Source organism: Giardia intestinalis, chromosome 3 (assembly GCF_000002435.2).
Source record: "Giardia intestinalis strain WB C6 chromosome 3, whole genome shotgun sequence".
Lineage (NCBI taxonomy): Eukaryota > Fornicata > Diplomonadida > Hexamitidae > Giardia > Giardia duodenalis.
This window is the reverse complement of record NC_051858.1, coordinates 1,175,520-1,201,391: the sequence shown is the minus strand read 5'-3', so window position 1 is coordinate 1,201,391 and position 25,872 is coordinate 1,175,520. Positions and strand designations below refer to the sequence as shown.

General features: G+C 47.5%; 10 protein-coding genes across 10 annotated transcripts; 4 read left to right on the top strand and 6 right to left on the bottom strand.

Moving 5' to 3' along the window:
• Positions 1-27: 27 nt before the first annotated feature.
• GL50803_0015090 (L-serine dehydratase) lies at positions 28-1,578 on the bottom strand (the record flags this gene model as incomplete). The annotated part of the gene is made up of 1 exon (XM_001710018.1): positions 28-1,578. One exon carries the CDS (start codon positions 1,576-1,578, stop codon positions 28-30), a length of 1,551 nt encoding a protein of 516 aa, XP_001710070.1.
• A 105-nt stretch (positions 1,579-1,683) lies between these two features.
• Positions 1,684-3,057, top strand: GL50803_00101501 (Seryl-tRNA synthetase; the record flags this gene model as incomplete). Its single annotated transcript, XM_001710017.1, has 1 exon — positions 1,684-3,057. One exon carries the CDS (start codon positions 1,684-1,686, stop codon positions 3,055-3,057), a length of 1,374 nt encoding a protein of 457 aa, XP_001710069.1.
• A 37-nt stretch (positions 3,058-3,094) lies between these two features.
• GL50803_0015089 (uncharacterized protein) lies at positions 3,095-3,781 on the bottom strand (the record flags this gene model as incomplete). The annotated part of the gene is made up of 1 exon (XM_001710016.1): positions 3,095-3,781. One exon carries the CDS (start codon positions 3,779-3,781, stop codon positions 3,095-3,097), a length of 687 nt encoding a protein of 228 aa, XP_001710068.1.
• A 65-nt stretch (positions 3,782-3,846) lies between these two features.
• Positions 3,847-8,553, top strand: GL50803_0016037 (uncharacterized protein; the record flags this gene model as incomplete). Its single annotated transcript, XM_038045848.1, has 1 exon — positions 3,847-8,553. The coding sequence occupies one exon, from the start codon at positions 3,847-3,849 to the stop codon at positions 8,551-8,553; it is 4,707 nt and encodes a 1,568-aa protein (XP_037901850.1).
• Positions 8,554-8,584: 31 nt separating this feature from the next.
• Positions 8,585-10,375, top strand: GL50803_0013215 (Kinase, NEK; the record flags this gene model as incomplete). The annotated part of the gene is made up of 1 exon (XM_001710013.2): positions 8,585-10,375. The coding sequence occupies one exon, from the start codon at positions 8,585-8,587 to the stop codon at positions 10,373-10,375; it is 1,791 nt and encodes a 596-aa protein (XP_001710065.2).
• Positions 10,376-10,424: 49 nt separating this feature from the next.
• On the bottom strand, positions 10,425-14,282 carry GL50803_0022268 (uncharacterized protein; the record flags this gene model as incomplete). The annotated part of the gene is made up of 1 exon (XM_001710012.1): positions 10,425-14,282. The coding sequence occupies one exon, from the start codon at positions 14,280-14,282 to the stop codon at positions 10,425-10,427; it is 3,858 nt and encodes a 1,285-aa protein (XP_001710064.1).
• A 61-nt stretch (positions 14,283-14,343) lies between these two features.
• GL50803_0016445 (uncharacterized protein) lies at positions 14,344-19,923 on the bottom strand (the record flags this gene model as incomplete). Its single annotated transcript, XM_001710011.2, has 1 exon — positions 14,344-19,923. The coding sequence occupies one exon, from the start codon at positions 19,921-19,923 to the stop codon at positions 14,344-14,346; it is 5,580 nt and encodes a 1,859-aa protein (XP_001710063.2).
• Positions 19,924-20,021: 98 nt separating this feature from the next.
• GL50803_0033020 (uncharacterized protein) lies at positions 20,022-21,065 on the bottom strand (the record flags this gene model as incomplete). The annotated part of the gene is made up of 1 exon (XM_001710010.1): positions 20,022-21,065. The coding sequence occupies one exon, from the start codon at positions 21,063-21,065 to the stop codon at positions 20,022-20,024; it is 1,044 nt and encodes a 347-aa protein (XP_001710062.1).
• An 87-nt stretch (positions 21,066-21,152) lies between these two features.
• Positions 21,153-21,824, top strand: GL50803_0011034 (uncharacterized protein; the record flags this gene model as incomplete). The annotated part of the gene is made up of 1 exon (XM_001710009.1): positions 21,153-21,824. One exon carries the CDS (start codon positions 21,153-21,155, stop codon positions 21,822-21,824), a length of 672 nt encoding a protein of 223 aa, XP_001710061.1.
• An 8-nt stretch (positions 21,825-21,832) lies between these two features.
• Positions 21,833-25,798, bottom strand: GL50803_0015329 (Ankyrin repeat protein 1; the record flags this gene model as incomplete). The annotated part of the gene is made up of 1 exon (XM_001710008.1): positions 21,833-25,798. The coding sequence occupies one exon, from the start codon at positions 25,796-25,798 to the stop codon at positions 21,833-21,835; it is 3,966 nt and encodes a 1,321-aa protein (XP_001710060.1).
• Positions 25,799-25,872: the final 74 nt, after the last annotated feature.

Sequence of the window (25,872 nt, the reverse complement as noted above, 5' to 3'; positions counted from 1 at the left end):
TAAATTAAATAGCAGAGCAAGGCCAATTTACATAGTAAGTAGGTTGCTGGGACCAGCGCTGCTCTTAACCGTTGCTCCATCTGTGACATCATCGAGGCAATAGAAGTGGGCAAGGCCACCCTGTGCACTTTCTCGAAGCTCGAACGGAAGATCGTGGCCCGTTACAACCATCGTGTGGACTATCTCGTCCCAGCTAAGAAGCTCGTCATGGGCGTTAGACATACTCATGGTGGCTGCGTAGTGTGCACGAAGGGCATACGCTCCATTACGTTCGATGCATGGCTCAACAACCAGGCCAAGCACGGGGTCGCACGTAAGTCCAAGGGCGTGCTGCAGAGCACCGACAGCCGCTACTTCTTCACACGAAACGATGTCCCTTTTAGACATGGGGTCTTTCCCATTTCTAACATCAATATAGTCTAGTATATGGCATATCGCTGCCGCAGCCATAGCTGTCGCAACGCCGACCTCAGCCTGGCATCCTGCCTCTGCACCAGAGATAGACCCGTTGCACTTAGCGATGTTTCCAATTATCCCGCCCACAGCAAGCGCATCAAGGATAACGTCATCAGGAACTTTGTACTCGCTATAAAAGTAGTACATGCAGCCAGGGACTATTCCACAAGCTCCACACGTAGGGGCCGTGACTACGTTTCCACTAGCGCTGCCATTCTCTTCTGATACAGCAAGAGTATATGCAAGGTTAAGGAACTTCTTCCTAAGAACAATTTGTCTATCTTGAGCAGGAGATCGCCCTATCTGCTCTGCCTTCGCTAGATATGCAAACGCTTTCCTAGGATATTTCAGATGGCCAGATGCTTCGACTGGATGGCTCTTCTTAAGGCCTCTTTCGACAGCTTCTTTCATGGCGTTCCAACAGTATGCCAAATGGTCCTTGATGGTAGGTTCATCGAATTGGTAGACAAACTCATAGAGGGTCTTATCATTTGCAAAACACCATTTCTTAATGTCTGAAAAGTGTGGGAAGTCCTGATAGGGAGAGCTTTTTTCTGCCGTGGGGATTCCAGATTTCTCATCCGTGTCAGTCATGTGAGACGTGATGATGGCAGTCTCAATAGTCACAGCACCGACGCACTTAACCTTGTCCAGATCTTTGAGGTCACCATCCTGCAACGCTCCGCCACCGACGGAGTAGTATACCCGTTTAAGAATAAGGTTCTTCTCCGCGTCGTATGCCTCTACCACCATTCCATTGGTGTGCCGTGGCAGTTCCTTCGTGGGCATCCAATTGAACGTGCACCCCTTTAAGACATCTGCTATTGCAGAATCCGTGAGGTGGCCGCGACCGGTCTGAGCAAGAGACCCATACAGTGTGCAGACGTAGGATGACGCTCCAGGGGTTTCGTTAAAAAAGCGTTCAGCAGCAAAGCGCGGCCCCATCGTGTGAGAGGAGGATGGGCCGAACCCAACCTTGTACATCATGCGAAGCGTATCCATACGTTTGTCACTCGTGGGATACTTGTGACCGGACGGAATATTAGGATCGTTGATGATGCTTCTGCCCTCCTTGAGCTTCACTGGCGTCGCCTTAAAGTCCTCGATGTCTTCTGTGGGCATACACTATCCAGAGTCTTCAGTTATTTTGCTCAGACACGGTCCAATTCTTTCAATGGCATTTAGATGTCCATTGCAATTGTAAAGTTTAGCAAGGTGCTGAAATAAATGGTTCTGGACATTAACCTCTTCCGTGTTTCAAAGGGTGGAAATCCTGAGAAAGTCAAGGAGTCTCAGAGACGGCGCTACGCCTCGACTGAGATCGTTGACAAGGTCATAGAGTTGGACAAGGCCTGGGTCTCTAAAGACTATGAGGCCAGTCAGCTAAGCAAAGAGCTTAACCAGCTGAACAAGGATTTTGGTGCTGCGATGAAGGCAAAGAGCCCTACCGACGAGCTATCCAAGAAAATTGCCGCCAATAAGCAAGAGACAGAAAGGGTCAAGAAGGAAGTCGGGCAGTTGCTTGCCGAGCGTAATGCGGTGCTGAACACCATAGGCAACATCGTCTGCGACGCAGTCGTAGTTGACAATAATGAGGATAATAATAAGGTCGTTTACACTAACGATGCTGTCGTTAGGGCCAACCCTTCTCCCAATGGCGTCGAAAAGACCCTCAACCACGTAACTCTCATGACCAATTGCCGAATGATGGACTGCCCGAGAGGGGTCAAGATATCTGGCAACAGAGGATATTTCCTGACCGGGTACGGGGCGCTTCTCAACCAGGCCCTCATCCAGTATGCCCTTAAGTTTCTTACGGACAGGGGATACCAGGCTATGCAAACGCCATTTTTCATGGAGCAAGAGGCGATGTCATGTTGCTGCCAGCTCGAGGACTTCGACGAGCAGCTGTATAAGGTCTCGGGTGAGGGGAATGACAAATACCTCATCGCAACCTCCGAACAGCCCCTTTGCGCATACCACATGGGGGAGATTATCAACTTTTCAAAACAAGGCCAGATAGCAGAGCTAACGTACAACTCTATCAAAACAGGGAAACAGGAAAAGAAGACCCTCGAGTGCATCAGGTATGCAGGAATGTCCACTTGTTTCCGTAAAGAGGTCGGGAGGCACGGGCATGACACCCTTGGAATTTTCCGCATACACCAGTTTGAGAAGATTGAGCAGATTGTCGTGTGTAAGGAGGAGGACAGCTGGGATATGATGGAATACATGATTGATAACTGTCGCGCATTCTTTGACTCGCTTATGATCCCTTACAGAGTTGTCATCATTGTCTCTGGCGCCTTGAACAATGCGGCAGCGATGAAATATGACCTTGAGGCCTACTTCCCGGGTTCAAATACGTACAGGGAATTAGTTTCCTGCAGTAATTGTACCGACTATCAGAGCCGCTCCTTAGACATCAAGTACCAGGACGGGAAGGACAAGAAGTATGTTCACTTGCTAAACAGCACACTAAGTGCTACAGAAAGAACGCTTTGCTGCTTGGTTGAAAATTATCAGACTCCAACAGGAATAAAGGTTCCGGTACCTCTCCAGAGCTACGTTGGAGCGGATTTCCTGCCATTCTATGTTTGATATGTCGATGTTCTAGTAAATCATCGCAGGATAGTCGCTACTGATCGGTCAGTTCCTCGGCAAGCCATCTCGAGATCCATTCTTTGTAGTCAGAAGGTGGCTCTAGTCTCATCCGTTCCACGAGAGTACTGAGAAGGTGAGCAAGGCGAGGAGAAGATGGATCAAGCTGTTTGCAAAGGGCAATAAGATTGCTCGGGTTCTGTGGGTGTGCTTTCACATATTCAAGAACGAAACGGGGGCTTTGTGTAAGAGTGCTGATGAGCCCAACCAGCTGCTTAGATGTACCAGCGGTGGATACATTAGTAAGCAGTCGATCAAGAACCGGTACAAGGCCTTCGTCCAGTCCATCTTGGACTCCCCGTTCATTGTTATGCAGCACGGCAGTTAGAGAGCGGAGAGCAGCCCTTCGCACATCAGCAGAAGGGGAGCTCTCAGCTAGATTGAAGATAATAGCCCAGCCGCCTAGATGCTTCAGAACATTAGCATTGTCAATATCTTCCACTAGTTCTGTCAAATGATTGAGAACAAGAACCTGATCGTCTTGGGATCCTTTTTCTAGCATCGTTAGGGCGCGTCGCAGCAGAGTCGCCCCGTCCACCACAAAGGACTCCCAGGCGGTTCGTAGCCACTGCATCTTATCCTGGTCGATGGACGGAGGCTCGGATCCGTAATCTGTCGTGTTCTCCATGGTCCAGTTAAAGACAGCCTTAAGAAAAGCAGACATCTTCTTCTTTTCTCTCTTCTTTCCCTCCTCCTATTCTCTCTTCTTTTCCTTATCAATTAATTAAAATGGCCGATGCCCCCACAGCAGCAGAACAGTTGGAGCTCAGACAGAATGCAGAGCTACTTCGCACTGACGTCCTCCGGGAGGAAGTAGCCATTCTGATGGACAGCATCCAAGTCAGTGCTTCCTCAAGTCGCAATAGTCAGCGCTGCATTCAGTTAGTTGCCAACGAGCTAATAAGAGTCATTATGAATAACGCAGCATCGCCATCATCCGATGGTAGTGTATTGACCACTAAAAAAGCAGATTTGCCAGCAAACAAGGATTTGACAACCACCGTTGATATCTTCATTCTGCGGCAGTATCCCTTTCTTGTGCCGGCAGGATTTAGTATGGATGCTCTGGATCCTGCTATTGGTGAGCTGCGTGTCCCCCTAGATCCCGTCTCGGCACCTAGCGTAGTGTCACCGTGGATTAATGGTATTTGCGGCAATGTCCCCGGGTCTACGACAATGTATGTGGATATCGCGATACCAATAGCGTCTCCTAATCAAGAGATCTTCGAAGAAACCGCTCACTTTCTTGTGCAAGCTGCATACCTGGCTGGTATTTTGCACCACCGGCTTATACCATCTCTCAGGCTACTGGACTCGCATTTGCTTACACGAAATGTGGCGACATACGCTAAAGGTGATAACATTTCTTCAGCCCTTTATGACAGCAGAGTGGTTAACTTGGGTATCTCATACCAGGAGAATAGCTTGATGCAGCCACTATTAGGGCTGTACCTAGATGCATCCGATTATCTCCATGGTTTAGCAGATGTTCAGATGCCCATCTCGCGGAATATGATCTTCAGGCTAGTACCTCAGATTGTTTGTGCCCAGAACGCAATGCAAAGGTTAAATACTTTACACAGCAAGCGCTTCGCCGCGCCGTTTGTTTATGGAGATCCTAGGGAGGACGTTGTTGCTCCGCCTTTTTCATTGCTTAGCCAGACAACTCTCTCTATTGACTATGTTGAAGTCGTCAATGCTGCGTGTGCACTTCTTACTACTCCAACTCTTCAGCAAGTTGCAATGCTTTTCTACACGCTTCTTGTTTTGCACGGGGCAGCCCCGCGTGTCCACTTGAACCCTTGGACAATTGAAATGCTGGACTCTCAACAAAGTATTTTCTACGATCAGGATACGCATGAATCACCGAAGTTCAAAGAGTCTTATGGGTTTTCGGGGACATACCCATCTCATGGTCTGACTCTACTTTCGGCCATTGCCGTGGTCGCGCATGTTCTCCATTCTAGCGACATACTCATTAATTGCACAGATGCTGCAACTGGTTTGCGCGTGCTCCTGACGCACATATCTGAATCGCATGCTTATCTCATACCTTCTGAGTACGTCACTTCGATATCTTCTTACATGCTGCTATCTCATAACGATCGGCAAAAGCAATCGACAGTGGAGCAATATACACTTGCATCGTGGGTTTCTGCAGGGTCTCCACTCCTGCTGATGGTCACCAAGAGCGGTTTGCTTTACAACTATCTCCATAATGTAACCCTAGGGACATGGAAACACGTCCTCAGGGTTATTGATGAGGCTCGATCGCTATTTTTAGATTCGTCTCTTTGCAAGAGCACTTTCCAACTGTATCCCACACTATTTCAGACAACTAATTTTACCAGTGCAGGCTCTAACTCTATATTTGGGTACCCTGGATACGATGTGATCCTTTCCATGCGTCTTAACAAGAGTATTTTTGCAGACCCTCCACTGCTTCCCACCCTCCTTTCACACTTTATAGAAGGCATCATCTTCAAAGCATTAGGACATTATGCAAACAAAGTCACAGATGTTTCCTGCGTGATACACTGGGGCGTCCACGCCACATGCTGCTACAAAAATAACCTGCATACCATCACACCTGACATGCTCAGAAGCTGCTTTAATAGTACCTCCAACGCAGAACTATCTGGGCCATTGTATGACGTCTCCCAGCCGCATATTCTCGTTCTCATGAAACTGGCTCCCTCCACGCTTGCTCAGACGGGGACTGCGATCCATCGTGGGCCATCTATACTGTCGCAAAAGAATGACGCGGACTTGTATTCGCGTTTATTCGACTTTTCAATAGATAAAGAAAAGATGCTAGACAAGCGTCGATTTGCAGATGGAGATATGTGCGTCTGTACGAAGTGGGAGCGGGGCGTCTCGGTAGAAAAGCAGCTGCACAATATTCTAAAAGGCTTTGTTAGGCACAACTTTAGCCACCTGATAAGAAAAATGTACATCCGTGACTCCTCCGGACTCGTGGATGTAGCTTATCCTAACATGTCTACTACGCTTTTGTTGTCTGAAATGCAAGTTCTCTCCATAGCATGTGAACACATACAGGCCGCACTGCAGGCTGCATCGCTTGACTGTACAGACCTTCCAGTCAACATAGTAAGTATAGCAATGAGCGATGAATATGGAAGGCTTTCATCCGTGGATTCTCCTGCCTATATCTTATATTTGGATAAAGATCCGTCTCATGATCAGATTCCGTTCAATAATCGCTGTATAACGGGAACGATGATTCTCCAGAATCGCGACGCATGGCCAAAGGACCCCGGAGCGATTGCGTGCCTTAAGCTTCTTGTCATGAACATGCTAATGACCCACATCCAAACTAAGCGGCCTTCTCTTCATTCCTCTGCCGTTCTTAAGGCGGCAGATGTGGGATACAAGACAAGCATCGAGTCCTATTTAGTGGATAACGTGGCATATACTAGCTACATTCCGTCTGATTCAAAAATGTATTTGCGAGGGAGCTGCCTCGATATATTTATGCCCATCCGACATATCGACAAGCAGATCTACGGGAAAGAGCTGCCAGATTTTCTTGCCGGTAGCTCCGCGGGCGGGCACAGAGGGGTTGCCTTTCGGTTTTTCATTGCACTTCCACAAGATCAAAGTTATTATTCTAGCAGCTCTCTGCGGACATACAAGATTAAGGAACAATACTACAACACTATCTACAACATTCTTCCTGCGCATGCGGCGGCGACTCGAGCCCTTTCGCAACAGAGTGCTGCGTATTGTCTCTCGGTTCTTCTTGCCAAACGGTGGGTTAATGCACACCTAGTCCCTACATATTCCTTGACGCACCTTTTCATTGACTCTGCAGAAAATCCGGTCACAAGTCGCATTGTTACAAATTTATACAAGAGGCTCTGTGAAGAAAAGATTACTAAAGAAGAGTTTCTTGAAATGATACAAGCAGATGACCAAGAGATTTCTGATTCAGAAGACGATGACGCCCCTCCACGGTTAGTTAAATCCGCGTTCACCTTGGCGCGGGAAGAAGTATCTCAGAGTCACACGCTGGTACCTCCTAGCGCTCGTGCTTATATGGGATTTATGTCTGAAGAGGCCATAGAGCTGATTGTTGCATTCATTTTTACACAGCATACGAGAGACGGCAAGACATTTATAGCAAGCCCCCTTGTCGGCTTTAGACTCTTTCTCGCTTTCCTGATCGAATCTAGTCGGGGACTTGGACCTATGGAGAAGGAATACGATACGTTTGGATTCATGAGGCAGTGGTACTATGAGGGGGTGAACGATCCAGAATACTCTACGTATTGCACAACAAAAGGAGCAGGAGACTCCGCAGAATCTTATAGCAATTTTGTCATGGACATCTATAGAGAAACTATGCCTGGAAGAGGGCGACAGGACCACCGAAGTTGGAAGTCGGCAGTTTCTGATGACCACTCCTCTAAGAGAAAACGCAATTCCTTCAAATATAACTATGTCAGCGTGACAGACGTAGTTGTTGACCATAATGTTGCCCTGGGACAGGGGTGCCTCAGTAATAAAGAATATGAGTTGTTATATAACACAGGGAATAGGATAATTGCGAAGAACACAAAGCTGTACTCTTCTCTTAAGGACACCAAGGTACTATATAGCAGTGGGGTCGGCAAGCTGAGCACCGATGCGATGTTATCTGCTGCTATCCCACCCGTTTTGCTGAGGACCGTCTATGATCCTAGTGGTGCTTTGTTTACATCGAGCATTGATAAAGATCTTCTTAAGCGTCTGGGGTCGTACGCGCTTCTCTCACTTCGGGCTTTAGATGCGTACACAGTCGCCGAATCGCCTGTCGTTCACCTGCAAGCGCTATTTTCCACTTCCATTGATCACATAAGTGCTATCTTAGAGGTTGACGATGTGATGCATATGACTATTCGCTGTGATGGGGAGGACAGAGAGTTTGCACCGGTTCCATCATCAGTCTTGGCAAATAAGGCCATGGTGCCAAGGCACTGGGTCTCCTGTGCAACTGATAGTGGTTCGGGATGCAATGATTTGTTATTCTTTAACTCTCTCCGAGAAAGCTTGACAGAGCCTCCTATAGGCTATAATCCAGTACCGTTGTGTATGCCAATTTTTGCGCGAAGTCTGGGAAGCAATGCCCGTTTGCATTTCGATAGCCAGGCTGCTACTCGGGTGGGGCTTGAATTGGCTCCTTCTATCACCCAGCAGGAAAAGCTATCGACAGATAGTGTAGAAAAACACCAATTGCTCTATCGCGTTCCAGACCCAGATGGCAATTATATTTTTTCCAACGAGCTATTTATTGAAGGAAGCCTTGCAGAGACAGGAAGATTGTTCAAGTTGGGTGTGCTAACAAGTGATGTTGTACCAGTATCAGAAGATAGCCTGGAAGAAAAGACCAACTCTAAGAAGAAATCTAAAAAAGTCAAAAAGATTAAGACCTGAGCACAATTTAAAAGTAAACATCATCATAAAAATGGTCGCCCCGGGCGTCCCCGCTGGCTATGAGCAGCTGGCCGTGCTGGGTAATGGGGCATTCGGGAAGGTGTACAAGGTAAGGAGGCAGTCTGACGGGGTTATAATGGCTCTTAAAATAATCGACCTGAGCGCACTGTCGTCAAATGCGCAAGAGGTTTTGCGCAATGAGACAGAGCTTTTCTCACTATTAGAGCATCGCAACTTGGTCAAGTGTTACGAGACCTTCCAAAACGCAGCGGCTGGTGAACAGTACGTAGCCATGGAGCTTTGTGAGAGGTCTCTGAAGGACCTCATACTGGAGTGTCGGCGCTCACAGAAACACCTTCCAGAGAAGACTATCTGGCTCTACGCAGCACAGATCCTCCAGGGTGTCTCTTACCTCCACTCCAGGTACAAGCCGAATGACACAAGACTCAAGTGCATCATTCATCGTGATTTGAAGCCTGACAACATTCTGCTCACCGGCGACTCCATGATAAAGATATGCGACTTTGGGATTTCGAGGCCACTGGGAGTTGTTTCTAAGGCAGTGACACTAGCGGGCACCTACCATTACATGGCGCCCGAAATAATCAAGGGCCAAAAGTACACGGAGAAGGTGGATGTCTGGTCAATTGGATGCGTGGTTTATGAGCTCTGCACACTCAAGGTGCCTACTTTTGACACCCTTTTTTCTTCTGGGCAGCCATCAATGGAGTTCATCTCTTTTACCTTGCCTGACATGTACAGTACTGAGCTGAAGAAATTCATTGAGTGGTGCCTCATAATACGGCAAGACGATAGACTTTCTGTGTATGAGTTACTTAGCTACCCGCCGATAAAGGCCATTATCGCCGAAAGTGCGATTGCTCCTCCGACCAAGCCTGCCGTAAATGCTCCTGTAGAGAATAAGCACAAGATGTTTGAGACCGATGAGGTCAATGCACCCTCTAAACCGGGGAATGCTGCGAAGGACCCTGGCCCTGCCCGCTCTCCGGCTGCCCCTGCTCCCGCTCCTGCGAAAAACGCCTCATCCACTCCTGTTCTCCTCTCGGGATTCACCGAAGAACAGCCCAGGGCTATTACACGACAGGTTAAGAAGGAGTGCTATTTTGATAAGAACAATAACACGAATCTAATGCTGATGGTGCTATCTGGTGCATCCGTTGAGACTATCAGGGCCAATTTGCACCTATGCAAGTTTATTAATAAAGATGGCGAAACGGCGCTGCACATGGCTGTTGATAAACAAGCGCGTGCATACGTTGAGCTACTGGCCCCAAGGGAGGCCACTATACGACTGCGAGAAGCTGTCTTCTCGTCTGTTCGCAACTTTCCAATCAAGTCGAAGAAGCTGTACAATGTGTCGGCTATGATGCTCGCTGCTCTGTACGGAATGTCAGACATAGTTGATGTGCTCCGGCCATACGAGTCTGGGCTTCAAAGTGCTGAAGGATATACCGCTCTGATGTTGGCTATCCTTGCTGGGTCAACGACTTCAGCGACTCTCCTCCTCCATGAGGCCACTCGCCAAACGCAGCGCGGTGAAACAGCCTTACTTTTCGCCGCCAAAGTGGGAAACAAAGACCTTGTAGATAGGCTAATACCCTATGAGGCTAAAGTAGTGACTAACTATGGGTCCACTGCTTTGATGGAAGCGTGTAGAGCAGGGAACATGTCCATTGTCAAGCAGCTCCTTCCTCACGAAGGCCGTCTAGTTGTATATGATATGAACGTCAATCTTCCACACATCACCAAGGGTTTCGCCAACAAGCAGGAAATCAAGCAGTTACTTATCCGGCTCGGCTAATCTGCTTTAGAAACATGGCAATATATTCGGATTGCTGTTGAAACCGAATTTACTTGGCAGCCGGCTGAAAGATTGCGGTACTCATTAAACTGTTACTTTCTTGTGTAGGTCTTGCAGACATACCTTGTGACTGGGACATGGCTTCTGAGGAGTTCGAGCTTGCAGACAGCAGTAGAGCGGAACTTTTGAGGGAGTTTCCGATAAATCTGTCCGTTAGCGCATCTAGCTTGGCGGTGTCCAATTCGGTGTCCAATTGGCTAGTCTCCTGCTTATGGGGATTTGCGGTTTGCTCGTACATGAGTCGGCTGCGATTTCGAAGCTCTTGGGCAAGGATTTCCGTCGAGGCGTTAGTGAATGGTGTGCTGAGGGCGCTCACCTCTGTTAAATGCCTGAACGATGAACTCACAACACTAGCGCTCAATTCTAGCAGCAAATCTGGTCTTTGGATGATTGAAGTTTTGGTGAGTAGCTCGTCACCCGTCTGGGCAGCATTTCCGGACTCAGAGTGTTCTGGGGGCGCCTCAGCTTGGCGCAGAGCCATTGTCTGAAGTATAGTACTGAAGATAGCCGATTCCTCGGTGGGTGCCAGTTCACTTTGACGCCTATTAGTGACGGCAGCAAAGGCTGAGGGAATGCCAGATAGATTCTTCTTCGTTGGTGCACTAGGAATTCGTGGCTTAACTTTGATTGGTTGCATTTTCTTGGGCTTCGGAGGTCTAGTGTGCAATTTTGCATCTTTACCCTGCTGCAGGAGGCACCGCTTCTTCTCTAATTTGCGGAACTTTTTGAAAAGAAACGGCTTGTCAAAGTAATGCTCTTTGTATTCTAGTAGATCCCCATTCTCGCTTGTGTCGCCATCGAGCTTCCTGGAAACTGGGACGAACTCTCCACCGACAAAGTCATAGTCTGGTGAGCTACGATCTTCAGTATGAAGAAACCGAAATTTCTCTCGATACTGTATGAGGGTTGGCTGCTTACGAACAGCAGTCTCGTTTAGTCTGTACACAATCTTGTTGAAGTTCATCACCGGAACACCATACAGCTCGAGTGGCGTGGGCTGGGGCTCGTCCACGCTAGTCGGGATTGTTGCATCCAACTGTGAAAGATGCACTGGGTGAGTGAGAAGTGGAGTCTCATCATCTCCTCCGCAGAGAGTAGACTCACTCGTTGCAGTCATAAAAATCTGACTTGAAGCCTCGACCTCCCTTGCTGTTAAACAGTGAGGCAGCGGATTATCTAACAATGGTGAGTCAGATAATTGCGAGCTGGGTGTTACAGGCGCAACCATGACCTCCTGCGTAGGTGTGCTTGGTATAGACAGATCTACAACAGGGGTTAAGCAAGGAGCTGCGGATGCTATGTACTCATCACGAGGCGGGGACAATGTGGAGGCTTCATTTGGTAAGCTGGCAACCATGTTGCTATTGAGGTCGGCACCAGGACCATCGCAGTTGGCATCAGCCGCTGGTGAGCGGTCAGTCATGGATATGGCACTATAGTTGTTATAAGCACCAAAATCAGGGCTCTCTGTCCGTGATACTTCCAAAGGCGGCGCTGATATTACAGGGCCTTCGGCTGTGCCTAGGGTCATATCAATGTTAACAATTTTCGGAGCGTCGGAATTACGCCCGGGAGAGCAGCAAGAGGTAGGCAGATCAATAACGCTCTCCATCAGTATTGATCTGCTGGACCCATTTTTTGAGCCCACTGTGTTGAATTGCTCCGACAGACGGCTATTACCATCTGTTCCCATAAGCTGCTGAGCAACTTCAGTCAACTTAGTCCAAAGCCTATCTGCGCATACCGGGTATCCAGACGAAATTGGGGATTCCAGGTCTGCTGGCAGAGCATAGCCTACCTTAGGTGTTTTGATCATGGTAACATTGAGCTGCGAGAGGGTGGGAATGGTGCTGCATGACTTTACGTGCCGGCCAGAAAGTGGAGGTCTCGAGCTGAGCAGGCCATCGAAGGAATTATTGGGATGGCATCCCTTTATATCGAGAGGCTTTATTCTAGAGTTGCTGATCTTCATTCTGTCGCTGGTACTACTTAGCTTTTGTAAATAAATAAACCGGTCATATAACTGGGGATTCCGTGGCGACTCCAATCGGGGCAAGACACTCATAAGCGTTTCAATAATCTGAAGCATGCTGGGAGCATCTGGCTTGGTGCGCTCCTGGAGAGGGCTGCGTGGCTGGACAGTGGGTCCTGCAAGGTTAACCTGCAGGGCCTCTGTTGGGGCGTTAATTGCCGGTAGAACTGCAAGAGACTTTTTAGACACATCTTCAGATAGATTCTGGCTCGTATCTGTCATTGTGCTCGGTGGAGGTGGCTTAATGATCTTTTGGGTTCTGGCCCCTGCTGCACGAGAAGCTGGTCGGTTTTGGGTCACTACCTGCGGCTTTTTTCTTCTCTCTACCTTACTGGATGCGGTGCTCTTCGACACAGAGCGCTTCTTTACCGGGTGCTTCGGCTGCGCAAGTCTTTCGCAGACCTTCTTATCTACTCTACTCTTCTTAGCAAGAACGCGCTTTTTGCCACAAGGTCTCAGGAAGTACGTTTCGAACGGGGAAACGTCATTTCTGAGGGGTATGGTGACAGGCACTTCCGAGTTCTCCTTTAAAAGCTTCAGCATCTTGGTCACGTCCTCCTGAATCATCGGCTCTAGAACGACCATGTCCCTAATATTTTGTGGCTTTAGTAGGGGTACCCAATCGAACTTCCCAAACCGCTGCATCTCCAGTGGATCGTCTTCCCAATAGTATGCTCCATTACGCTTCGAGAGAAACTCGTTCCACTTCACTGCCAGGTTGTCCCCGTCGAAAATTGCCTCAGCATCCAGCCCTAGTAGCAAGTACAGGCTTACATCATCCTCAGAAATGCGGGCAGACGAATCCTGGTCTGTCTGCTCTTGCTGCTCTACATGGACGGGAGCTATGCATGAGATATTCAAGTGTGAGCGCCTAGAGACACAGGAATAACTTATGTCAGGATCTCTATTGCCATGCAGTACAGAGCACTTCTCCAGGTAATTCCTTCCCCTTGTGCATCTATCAAAATATTTATTAACAATATTCTGCACCTCCTGGAAGGTCCGTTGGCCAAAAAATTTCAGCACAGTGAAGATTATAGCAGTCGTATTACGAGTGTAGAATGCCTCTTGCTTTAAGTAAAGATTCCAGTTCGCTAAATCGGTAACGGACAGCGTCAGATCAGGGTACGATACCGGTTTGCGGCAGATCACCCGGGCCAAGTTTAGAATGGACGAAATCTTGAAAGTCAGGTACCTCAAGCGCGTAATGCAATACGTTAAGTCTATCCTGCTTCCTTTCATCTTCGTCAAAAAGCGAGACAAATCCTGTAGAACCTCTCGCCGATTGAGCATCGCTTCATCATACTGATGGCGATAGCTAAGAAGAAGCGTGAGTCTTTTATAGTACGCTTGCGCAAGGATCCTGTTGCGCTGTATCTGGCGATATGCATAGATTCTCTCGCCTTCTGGAACGTGAAATGTGTTCCATAGCTTATTAAGTGTGTCCAAATTCTGGTACCGGCCCAATCGAGAAGTGGTAATTCGAGGAGCAAGATGGTCTGTGGGGTCAGAATGATAGTAGAGATGCTTAGGGAGCCGGCCTCCAGGCCCTTGCAGAGGACGGTTTCTATCCCAATCCCGATCCATGGGGTCGAGAACCGGCTTTGTAGACCGAGCTAGCCGCGATGAAACGTACGGACTGACTTTTGTATTTGAGGTGTGTACTGGCGCAGATTGCCCCAATGAATTTTTGGTGGCCTGACGGCGATAATAGACTGCATTGCCTGGAATAGGCTCTAGATCGGTAAGTTGCATGGGCGCGTCTCTCCGTGGCCGCCCCAAACCCAAAAGGGGCGCCTCCCAGAGGGTTGGCATTTCTCGGCGTTCTATAGCTTTTTGGATTTTTTAAATTTTTGTCAAAGAAAGCACAGCAGCACTAGTAGCTGTCGGATTCATCCCAGTAGCTATCGTCTGCAATGTTCCATTTTGCTAAAATGTCATTCATCCGCTGCTTTAAGCTAATTTGCTGCTCTTTAGGAGCGTTTGGCAACATAGATCGCAGCTCACGGTATCGCTTTTTGTCTATGTCCAGCTTCAGCACCATCTGCCAATACCGAATGTCGTGAAAAACTGTCCCCGGTTGCTTAATAAAATATTGACAAAATTTCAATCTGGGAAAAACCTTTGCATACATTAACTCAAAAATATCGTTAATTCCGGTCATGTACTGTGAGATGGAGATGGGTTCTGAGGACCCGGGCTGCTTAAGGGCAGTGTACATAAAACCAAAGTGTTTCTTCTTCAGGTCACAGATGGTAGTTGAAAGATTTTGCTGGTGGGCCCGGAGCTTCTTGTGATGAGGATAGGTATCTATTATGAAGAACGCCACCTTCATGATGCTATATAGGTCGTCTGATGTGTCCTTCTTACTACTCAGTACGCTTCGGCTTCCATCAAAGGAGGTTTGAGTGGAAAGGGGCCCTAGTCTCTGTGAGGCGTCCTCGGCTGAAATCATGGAATACTGCTGCCCGCCCATTCGAAACATAAAGGTGTCGGAGACAGGAATATCTGTGTTTTGGGGCTCCTGATAGCCAATGATGGAATTGTATAGAGACGCCCGGAGGATTGGGGTCCCACTTTTGGCTGAGAGAATCTTGTGGACCGCCTCAGCAGAAAGCACTTGCTTGTCTGATGCTTTCAACGAAGAAGATGCAGAGAGAGATGAAGCCGTGTTGTTAGGCGACTCACTATCGAGACCACAATCCGAGGCAAGATCCTTAGTAGATTGCTTTGTCAATTGAGGACCACTGAATGATACATGTAAGAGTTTGGACTTGGTGGTACTACTCTGTGCCTGGTCTAATTTGGATACAAACGATACATTGCTGGGAATTGGGCGTAGAGGTAGGTTGGCTGGGCTCATAGTAGATAGGCTGCACGAGCCACTGCGTGCGATGTGAGGGTTGTTTCTCTTGCAGATACTCTCCGTGTACATTAGCACATAGGGAATAATTTTATTGTATAGCAATAAAAGGGATTCTGCCATCAAAAAGACAGAGATGCTGGCATTGGAGAATAAAATTAACATGTCTGTATATCTGAAACATAAAGAGTATGCGTATGAAGCCGCAAAAATGAACGCAAGCAAGGAAACGTTGTCAGGAGTTAGCTGTGAAGCACGCTTTTTCTCCTCAACAGATCCAAAGCACGTAAGACTGTAAATCTGATGCTGAAGTGTGGAGTGGGCCAGGCTATAGACCCTTTCAAACTTTACAAGTCCGCAGGACTCGACAAGGTATTCTATTATAGACGGGGTTGATAAAATGTATTGCATAACAAGCGAAAACTCAATTGAGGTAAGGTCCTGTAGCTTTGTTTTTGCTTTGGAAGATATCAGCTTCTTGATATAGTGATCATCAGAAAAACTTTGGTCCTGTAAGACAGCTGAGACAGTGGAGATGTTGCGAAAAGTTAATGTCTTGTGCAACGCCGACGGGTAAGGAACCCCCGGCAGCTTAGTATGCATAGGCTGTGGACACTGGTTCTGGGGCTGGAACTGCAGAGAGATGTAGCATGGAAGGGCCTCGGGCTGACAGTGTATGTCCACCAGTTCATTCTGTGATGAAACGTTTGAGCCAATGAAAGAGGTAGTGCGTGTATGAACCTCACCAGAAAAAGACACATTTTGGTAGGAGGTGAGACTCAGCTTATACATCTGTTCAGAAACAGACGACCAATCCTTTGCATCACACGCTCTGCCGCAAGGTATGGTATGATGAGCATCAATGCTGATATCACTGTGCTGTGGCTCTAGTGGGTGGGTGTGCTTATCAGTGCTCAGATTCTGTTGCTGAGTGCCAGAGTGGACTAAGTGAAGCGAGGTTGACGTCAGCGTGGTAAAGGTGTCACTGTCTGGCTCTATCGAGATAATATCCGAATACTCATATTGACAGTCACTAGAGAGGCTCTCCATTAGCAGGTCCTTAGCATGTAAACTTTTTGCTACATTGGTGCGGCTAGCCTTTGATTTGGCCTTTTCTTGAGCACTTTTCTTCTTGGTTTGAGCCAGCCTCTTTATGTACGAGATTGGGGATATGCTCTCAAGTTGCACTGCTAGAAAAACTGAATTGTTGAATACCTTCCACCAAAAGCCCTGTGAACAACGAGCCATAATTTTAGTATTAATAGTTTTGTTGGGGTGTCGTAACATGAAAAAGCTGACCAAGCTCGATGAGGTGGATATTTTAAACGTAGAGGAAATATGGACAGGACTAACACATGAACGCTTGCAGGTATACGATGCTGTCCTTATACCATTTCGTGTATCAACAAGCTTCTTTGTCCAGCGCTTTGGAGTTGACACAGAAACAAACATATAATCAACCGGTATTAGCATGCTGCTTATCCTCAGGAGTCGACTGACAGAAGAGTGCAATAAGTGTACGGGGCAAGTCGTTGTTCCGGTGGATGTCTGGTTACTATCTGGGCCCCGATTATGATTATGAGACTGTATGCGTGGTGTGGGGATCTCTAGAAGTATATCTTCGCCAGCCATGTGAGTAGCACAGTGGGATGGGCACGCCGTCTTGCACAATGAAGTGCCCGGGTTCGAGTCCGTTCCATGCTCAGCAGAGCTATCATGGTAAGTGCCATGCTCCAGGAGGGGTTGTGGTTCGGCAGAAATGGGAACTGTGGAACGGCTGGAGTCCTGCACCTTTAAACTTGCTGATCTGGATGGGGCCCACTTCTGCATTAGCTGAACAGGAGGGACATACTGGATTGCTTGTGGAGACGGCATATTTCCGTCTGGCAATATCTTTCCTGTAGACATGGGACTTTCAGAAGGACATGGCAAGAACGAAGCGGCTCTTTCCTTCTTCCTGCAGGCTCTTTTAGAAAGCTTTTGCAGCTGAACATTTGCCTTCTTGGATGGACTTTTGCAAAGAACCTCGTTGCACTCTAGAGACTTACCTGGATCATGTGCAGTGACTTCCTTGGCAAAATTGGCAAGCTTGACTGTTAAATTAGAATCTCTAGGCAGTTGAACTGGGGCCAGTAGTGCTGTTTCACACGGGAAGGTGTGCGTCTTCTGATTGGAATAGGCTTTGTGCAGGAGTACGTGAGGTGCAAGCATATCATCCGGCATGGGCTTAGTATGTGACGATGCTATAGTCAATCTGTCCTTATTAGAAATGTTCAATAGAGGCTTGTTTCTAATAGTGCCAGACAGGTTTTCCTCGAACTTACTGCCGTCCCATGGAAGGAAGTCTGTGGAGAAAGATGACGAGATAGAAACTGAAGGGTCTTTGTTGCTCTGTTTAGAAGTCGGTGACATCTGTGTGTTCGTGGTCTCATACGTGAAAGTTGATGCATTGGAAGGTGAAGAAGTAGCAGATTTTGCAAAGGGACGCACATAAAAGTTCTGAGTGTGAACAAGTTTATTGTTTTGCGGACCGTGTCCAAGCTCTAGAAGCTGGAGAGCGCCGGCAGATTTGGATCGTTTTCCGGTGTGTAGAAGCTTAGCAAATTTGACACCCTTTAACGAGAAAGAGGTTGGGAAAAGATATGCTTGGTCTAGTAGAGAGCTACTCAATTGACTGTCAATGCTGTTGCTCAGATTTAAATCAGATATGTTCATATTCGCATCTGAGATGATGTTAGCGCGATTGGCACGCACGGGACTCTGCTGGTTAGGTATTTTGCGGCTGCTGGTTGATTCCTTTTCAATGGTGGAGGACAGTAAGCTGTGTTCCACAGTGTCTTTAGTGACATTCATAGATGACGGATTTATGAAGGATGAAGGTGCCAGTGCGCAAGAAGAACACCTGTCCTGCTGACAGTGAAGTCGACGACTAATGTGGGGTGAGATCGGCTTGGATGGGGAACAAAGCGCACTACTGACCGGTATGCAGTTTGTATCCAGTTTAGGCCACTTACGAGGACTGATCCCCCCTGTCTGAGAGCACTCCCGTCCTGAGGAAGCAACTGCGCTGGGAGAGCTAGACTCAAGTCTACCGTGACACTCGAAGATCGGACTCTTAGAGGAAGCCTTGCATGTGCTTGACTTGCATTCCTTGCTTTCACTATTGCTGCAGATGATTTTAGAGGGCACTATGTTGAGAGAAGATACGCGTAGGTCGGTATCTGCAGCAACGCAAATCTGGCCTAAGTTCTGCTGGCCTTCTTGAAAAGATTCAATAGACTTAGGATGCTGATCACTGCCTTTGATGTCTAGCTCTCCATAGACAGCTGGCGAGAGTGTCTCGTTACCCATCAGTGTGCTGGGGCCAAGGACGTCAGTAGACTTCTTCATTGAGCTGTCGTCAGAGGCTAGAGAGATGTCACTTCCATCGTCGTTAATGGCAAAAAACAATTGGCACCCTTCGGAGACAAAGAGATCCAGCAGGCTTGTTGTGCAAAGGTCGTATCCAAGTCGCATGTATATCCACTCCTCTGTTTCTTTGAGGGTTTTCTCGAAGTGATCTGTTCCTTGATTGGTGGAACTCGCAAACAGCTTTGCAAAAAACGATGGTTTGGTGCAGTTGAATGTCCTGGGAGCTCCAGATACCTTTGCTGCAAGGAGGACGCACCCCAAGAGGATGTAGAACGTATCGTAGTCATGAACACTTCCTGTTAGAAAGAACCGCTTATAGTAGTAGCTTGCCGTCAGCTCTATGTTGTAGCAGGACATGGTGATATAGTCCCGGGTCAAAGAGGTCTGAGACTGCTGGTGGGTTGTTGCTCCTTTAGTCAGGAAGTAGTCCTTGATGGTAGTCATAATATAATCAAGCTTCTTTAGCTCGCAATTAGTGATGAAGTACTCCTCCTCTGGTGTGAGGGACTCTTGCAGGTCCAAGTGCGTAACGTCACGCCTCGAAACAAGTGTTGGAGTTGCAGGTAAATCAGGTCCATTCATAGCAATCTGCAGCTTTTCTGCTGTACTGGGACAGCCTATGATCTTTCGAGTAGTAGGGGTGGTCGGCGTCTTATCAGATGGATTAGCCATAAAGTTCAACCGCTCTAACAGCACAGTGCTCTTGTAATGTGGGAGGGAGTAATCTTGCAGTTTAATGAGTTCACACGTGGTGCTTATTTGACTATTTAAGTCTTCCTGAATAGTCGTGGTTGTCCCATTGCTCGACGGCTCAGCAGTACTAATGGATAAATAACTTGGCATGTGCACATTGGTATCAATCTCTTTAGAAGCTTTTGTGCTGACAGGCTCCGTCTTTGCAGAACCTACGGTGATGCGGTGAAATTTTGAATTTAACAACATAGATTCTTGTGGCCTTGGAATACCTACGCAGCTGGTGGATGCCTGGGACGTCTCACTAATGTATTTAGAGTGTTGGTCAGTTTCAGATTTGGCCGGATCCTGGGCCTGGCGAGTCTGTGAGTCATTCTCGGACGTAGTTATGAAGACCGAGAGCCAAATAATCGCGTTTTTATTGGCACGTGCACGCAGAGAGCAGAGAGTGGACGGGCACGGCTTGACTATTTGCGTGAGGTAGTACATGTGCCGAAAGCACCTCAAGCTCCCAAATGATTTTAAAAGGAAACAGACCAAAATTAGATCCAGATACCGGGTAGATTTACCTTTTAGGTCCGCAATACCTAGTTCATCATGTGCTGTAACTTCTTTGTTATCACCTCCTTTTCTGTGTAGCTGTTTGTGCGCTTTAATGCCTGAAGAAGGAGTCTTCTTTTGCTTTCTAAGAGCCTCTTTTCCCTTTCTACTGGACCCAGGAGGTTTCCGTGTAGGATCACCCTCACCTTTTCTGCAGGCTCGTCCAATGTCTCTCCGGCGCTGGACCGACATGCGGAGCTTTTGGAGTATCCATTGTGGAAAATTTGATCGTGGAAGTCTGCTAACGAAAGTGTAGTACACTCTATGTCATCGCTCATGATTGCTTTGCTACTTATATGCGCCTCCATGTCATTGTAGTTCAGACTGCCCACAAGGTTTATGGATTGGGTCTGCCTACTCTTCGAGGGAGCTACAGGGGGTGCTAGCTTTGTTAGCTTTACTTCAAAAGCATCAGCTTGTTTCTTCTTAGTGTATTCTGCAATGCATCTACTCACGTTCTTCTGCATTAATTCGGTTTTACCGGTAAGATAGTCAGATACCTCAGTAAGGCTGATGGAAGCCCCGGAGCCAACATAGTCGTCACCAAATAACTGGGAAAGTTTGGCCTGAGCACCCCTGTTTTTTGTCCTTGTCTCTCCAGAGGAATTTGTGATTGCAAACGGGGTTTTCTGCGGCTTTGCAGAGATGGGTCTTTTCACCTTACTGTTAGATTTCTTAGTTATTCTGTCATGCTGTTGATCTAGACTAGAGTGTGCATCGTTCAGAGATAAGGCCTGAGGGTTCTGATTGACGAGCTCCTGCAGGTCCTTTACAATCTCGGCGCTCGTCTCCCTATGATACTGCCGGTCTATCTCCCTCAGCCGAGAAAATATCAAGGCATGAATATCTGCAGGTGGTTGCCGTTGTTTCTGCTTAGTAGGATTGTACAGATTGATCAACATGTCATTGGGAAGCTTATCTAGATAGGACGGGTTGGCTTTAGATTCGTTAGCTTCACCCTTTTGTGCGACGGTCCGCTGTAAACGTGACTGTGAGTGGCCTGTAATGGTTTGTCCAGGCTTACCCGACATGTAACATGTAATAAAATCAGTTATCAGTTCACAAAGTTTTGTTAAAATTTCACATATCCTAATGAGGCAACGAAAAACACAGCTGATATGTGCACACTGACGCTTGATATAGACGTTGTATTTCAACTAGTTGGGAGTGCGACAAAGAGCATTCCAGGCACAGCCTATGGAGTTCTCTTAGGGGCACGATCCTCAGAAACCGAGACGCGAGCCAGTGAATTCCTTCAGGTCTCACGTCTAGGGGACAACACGGCCCCTCTGCAGTCGACTCTCCGTGCATTGTGCGGTGACAGCGACCCTGTGGCTTACTTTGTGACGGTTCCGGACCACCTCTACCTTCGTGACGATACGTTTCAAAACACATGCAAGAACTGCGTCAGAAACCTCGTAGAAGGTAACTGCGTTGTTGATTTTGTTTTCCTATTGACGCTAGACCCATATATGCTAGAGTTTGGTATATTGGACTTTAAGGCCTTTACATTGGACGCAGAGACAAAGGAATTTGTCGAAGCATCCGTCGAGATCAGCTCAGACTCATACGAGATGAAACAACTTTTGACTTTGCTGAGAGATACTCCAGGGGCCGAATTTCTCGTGAAGTCGCCTTTGCCGAATTGCAATGCACTAACAGAGACGCTAGAAACGTACAAAAAGCTAATGCAAGAACATAGCAATAAAATTATTAAAAAGGCGCTTCAAGATAAGCTGAATGTACTCCGCAAAGTGAAGGATAGCATACTAGCGTTTTTGGGCCAATGAAGCCTATTCTAGTTCACCTCTTCTCGCAGTAAATGTGCTATTTCTTTTTGTAAGTGCCCGTCACCTTTACCATAAACGGCATAGTCGTAGGCGCTGTACCCGTTTCTGTCTCGAAGGGACAACTCTTCATTCAGAAGAAGTGACACCCCATATTTAAATCCTACATTCGCAGAAATCATTAACGCTGTCACTCCTGATCCATTTGCATCAGCCGTGAAGAAGTTCTGAGGGTTTATAGATCCTCTTCGCGCTCTGGGAGACATCGGTAAAAGGCGTGCGGTACTAGAGCTGTAACCCTGAATACCACACTCCAGTGGAGCCAATACGTTCATCATTTGCTCACTTTTAAGACGAGCAGCCATCATCAGGGCGGTTGAAAATGTGTTGTTGATGATGCGTGCCTCTGTACTTGCTAAGAGCTTAACTATCTCGATGTTTCCCGCCTGCACTGCATACATTAGGGCTGTGCATCCGTTCGAGTCTTGCATGCGGGCCTCGAACTGCAGGAGGAGTTCCACGACTCGCAGATTGCCAGCGTAAGCCGCATACATGAGCGCTGTCCGCCCCCTGGAGTCTTGTATGCATCCCTCATTGGGAATTAATATCCAAACAGTCACTAGGTCGTTCTTCTCAGCCGCTGCCATTAAGTTGGTAAGCCCGGTGACTTTTCCCCCATGACCTGTCTCCAAATTGGAAGACCCAAGTGACTCTCTTCTAGATTGAGCACCCTTCTTTGTATGCGCATGTTTCTGCTCTCTGTGCAGAACAGGGATTCTGGCTACTGGGATACCCTCGTATGGCCGAAGCTCCTCCGCTATGTCCATGTACTTCAATTCAATCGCTAGGAATAGTGCAGTGCGGCCATCTGGTAGAGCCATGCCTGCCTCTGCCGCTGCCAACTTTGATATGAGGCCGAACCTTCGATGCACCACCGCGTGCATCAGAGCAGTCATGCCTGCACCGTCCTGCTTGCAAGCGTACTTGGTTATGAGGGCGGCTGTTATGCTGCTGTAGTTTCCTTCTATAACCGCCCGCATTAGGGGAGTATGTTTAGACGTATCCTCCGGTATCTGACCTTGAGATGCCGCAGGATCACAGTGGGATAACAAAAACGATGGTCGTATATCTGTTTGCAGTAGAGACCGCAAGCTTGGCTCTGGGTTAGTTTGCAATACTGTCATTGTCAAGGGATTGGTTGGTTCCTTGTTACCATCTAGAAGGTCTGCAGAAGCAAGTACATTCGCATGAGAATTGGGTGTGATTTGTGAGCACGGTTGCTCATTAAACGCTCTTAGAACTGCGTCCTTAATTGTCTCGTTACTCGAGTTTTCCAAGCAAACCTTTGCATGCAGCAATATCATGCTTATTGCACCCATATCGCTGTGCATCAATAACGAGTCTTGCTTAATGAGAGAGACAGTGGCCATGTCCAGCACACTCCTATAGGTTCGGAAAAAGTGTGTCGACTGCTGATAGAGAGCTAGAAGAATTGTCTCCAGCTCATTCACACGCCTGGTTTTGTGGTCTAAGACCTCGATGAGCTTAGATAGGTCAGTAGAGCAAAAGGAGTCTTTGGATCCTTGCTGCAAATTGTTCTCCTCCAAAAGAGTTCCTAGCACATTAAAGATCTTTAACACCTGGTGTCGGAGCATAAAGGCGTCCAACTTGCTACGCAAATAGTGCAACTTGTAGTCTGGCTGGCCAGATACAACATCTATATCACGCGTCAGAGATCGTTTGGCTTGGTGCCTGGCTTGCATGGCTATCAAAAGTGGCTCGTAGTCCTTCCACCTGGAAGCCCCATGCTCGTGTGTAGGCTGATCATTTGCATCGATCATTTCTCGCAGCTGATTCATTGAGTCTTCAGTTAGCGACACATCGGCCGAAACAGAAAAGTCGTCCGCCATCTTTGAAAGGTCTGGCCTTAAAGTACGTGAGAGTGGGAGCTCTGTTTGCTTGCTAATTGTTTTTTCAAGTGCATCGATGTTTAGAGCCTTCTTTTTCGTGAGCTCATCGTTTAGAAATGGTAGTAACTGACCGAGAAGACCATTAGCTGGGGTCCTTGTGTTAACTGAGGCGCTATGAAGTGGAATATCCTTTTCCGTGGGAAGATCATTCTTAGTTAGCCCATCAGAATCTACTTGCGCCTTTAGGGCCTCAACAGATTCTTGGAGGCTTGCATTGGCAGCACGAAGGACCTCATTATCGGCGCTTAGAGTTGCAATAGTCTTCGTATCCGCCCTTAGCTGCTCTAGATACGCATAGTACTCCTTCTGCAGGGCCCGTAACATGCGCTGTATGTCTACTATGTGCGGCAAAACTTCGGACGCATAAGTAAGAATACAATCAGATAGATCACCGGAAGTACAGGAGTCTTTGTATGGCTGAAAGTTTAGCACCTCAATGAGGCGTGTTATTGTTCGAGATTCACGGCTTCCATCGTGAGACGGAGCTGGTAGGACGCTTCCTGCAAATTCTAACAAGGTTGACTGTTTGCCTTCCTGCTTCGATGCAGTAAGCAAGCTATCTGCTTCACTCTGGACGTACTTAATGCCCTCCAACCTCTCTACTTCTTTGCTATACCACGACCCAAGAGCGTCTATTTTTGCCATAACTCCTACTAATTCTTCCTTCTTGACAGAGATCTGTTCGCTGATCTCAGCTAGAGCCTTCAAAGGAGTGCCTGTCATATCCTTAGGTTCATCGTGTACGGAATGTGCATCACCCGATAACTCAGATGACTGAGTTGATGTAAGGCTTGTTTGTTGCTCTACATCTGCCCTAAGGGGGAGCTCTACCGGTTCGGTTGCAGAGACCTCTTTTGAAACACACTCTGGGTTGTCTGTTTGTTGACAGCTATCAGAGAGTGCAGCCTTTGCTCGCTCTAATTCATATTGCTCTATAATTGAAGCCTTCTCTTGCAAAGCAATCTGCAATGAGAGATTAGTCTCGCCAATTATCGAAAGCTGGTCAGTCAAATGCTTTACGTCATCTGTGAGTGTATCAACGGCCTCAGTCGTGAGAGCTATGGTTTTATCTTTGGACGAAACCTGTTCCCAGAGGGTGCTATTTTCATCTTGGAGCTTCATAGCGATGACCATAAAGGACTCATATTCTTGCTTGTTAAGCTCAACCATTGTCTCATTGTTACTAATGGTTTGAACGTCAACATCTGCATAGGCGGCAGGGGGTTCCACGGCATTTGAAGGGGAGGGGATCAACATAGGAGAAATGGCCCGTTCCGTAGTTAGGGTTTGGCAAAGACACTGAGAAATAAGTTCAAATTGGTGCCTCTCTATCTCTAATTGGAGCATAAGCTCATCTGCTTCGCTCCTAGCTAGAAGAAGCTCAGATTCTAGAGCTTCTATCTTATTCGATAGCATCTGCCGTTCAACATCTACAAATGGATACGTCCGAAAGCGATCATCATCCAAGGGCTGGGAATTGATAGGCCCTTCCAAAACCTCTCCAAGCGAGACCAGGCTTTGCGTACTTTTGCTATTCTCTTCAGTAATTGTATTAACTGAAATGCTTTCACGAGGAAGGAGTGATGATCGCGATGTCCTGCTGTCAGAACCACCTGTGAGAGAGGGGTCCGGAAGCAGAGCAGTGGAGCTGGAAGCGCTAAAACGACTGTCATTTGGTGGTAGCGGACGAAGGTTAGTATTTTTGAATGATAGTATGCTAAGTGGTGCGGCTGGAGACTGTGCAGAACGAGGACACACTTGGTCAATAGTGGCTGGTGTGGAAAGCACCTCAGACGCACTGGTTATAGATTCCTGAACATTGAGGGACGGAGTTTCAACCGAGATGCTGGAAACACTAAAGGATACCCCAGAAGAAGCCTGCTCAAGTGTAGATCTCTCTACTATGGTAAACTGAATATCGGGAGTCTCCACCAGCGACGGTGTCTCAACTTGGATGCTTGCTGTCTCATCGCAGCTTTCGAACTCTCCCTGCTTGTCTTGATCCATGGCAATCCTGACTCTCTTGTGCTGTTAAAAGGAGTTGGCAATAAAATTTTAGTCTCTGCGCACAAGAGAACGCC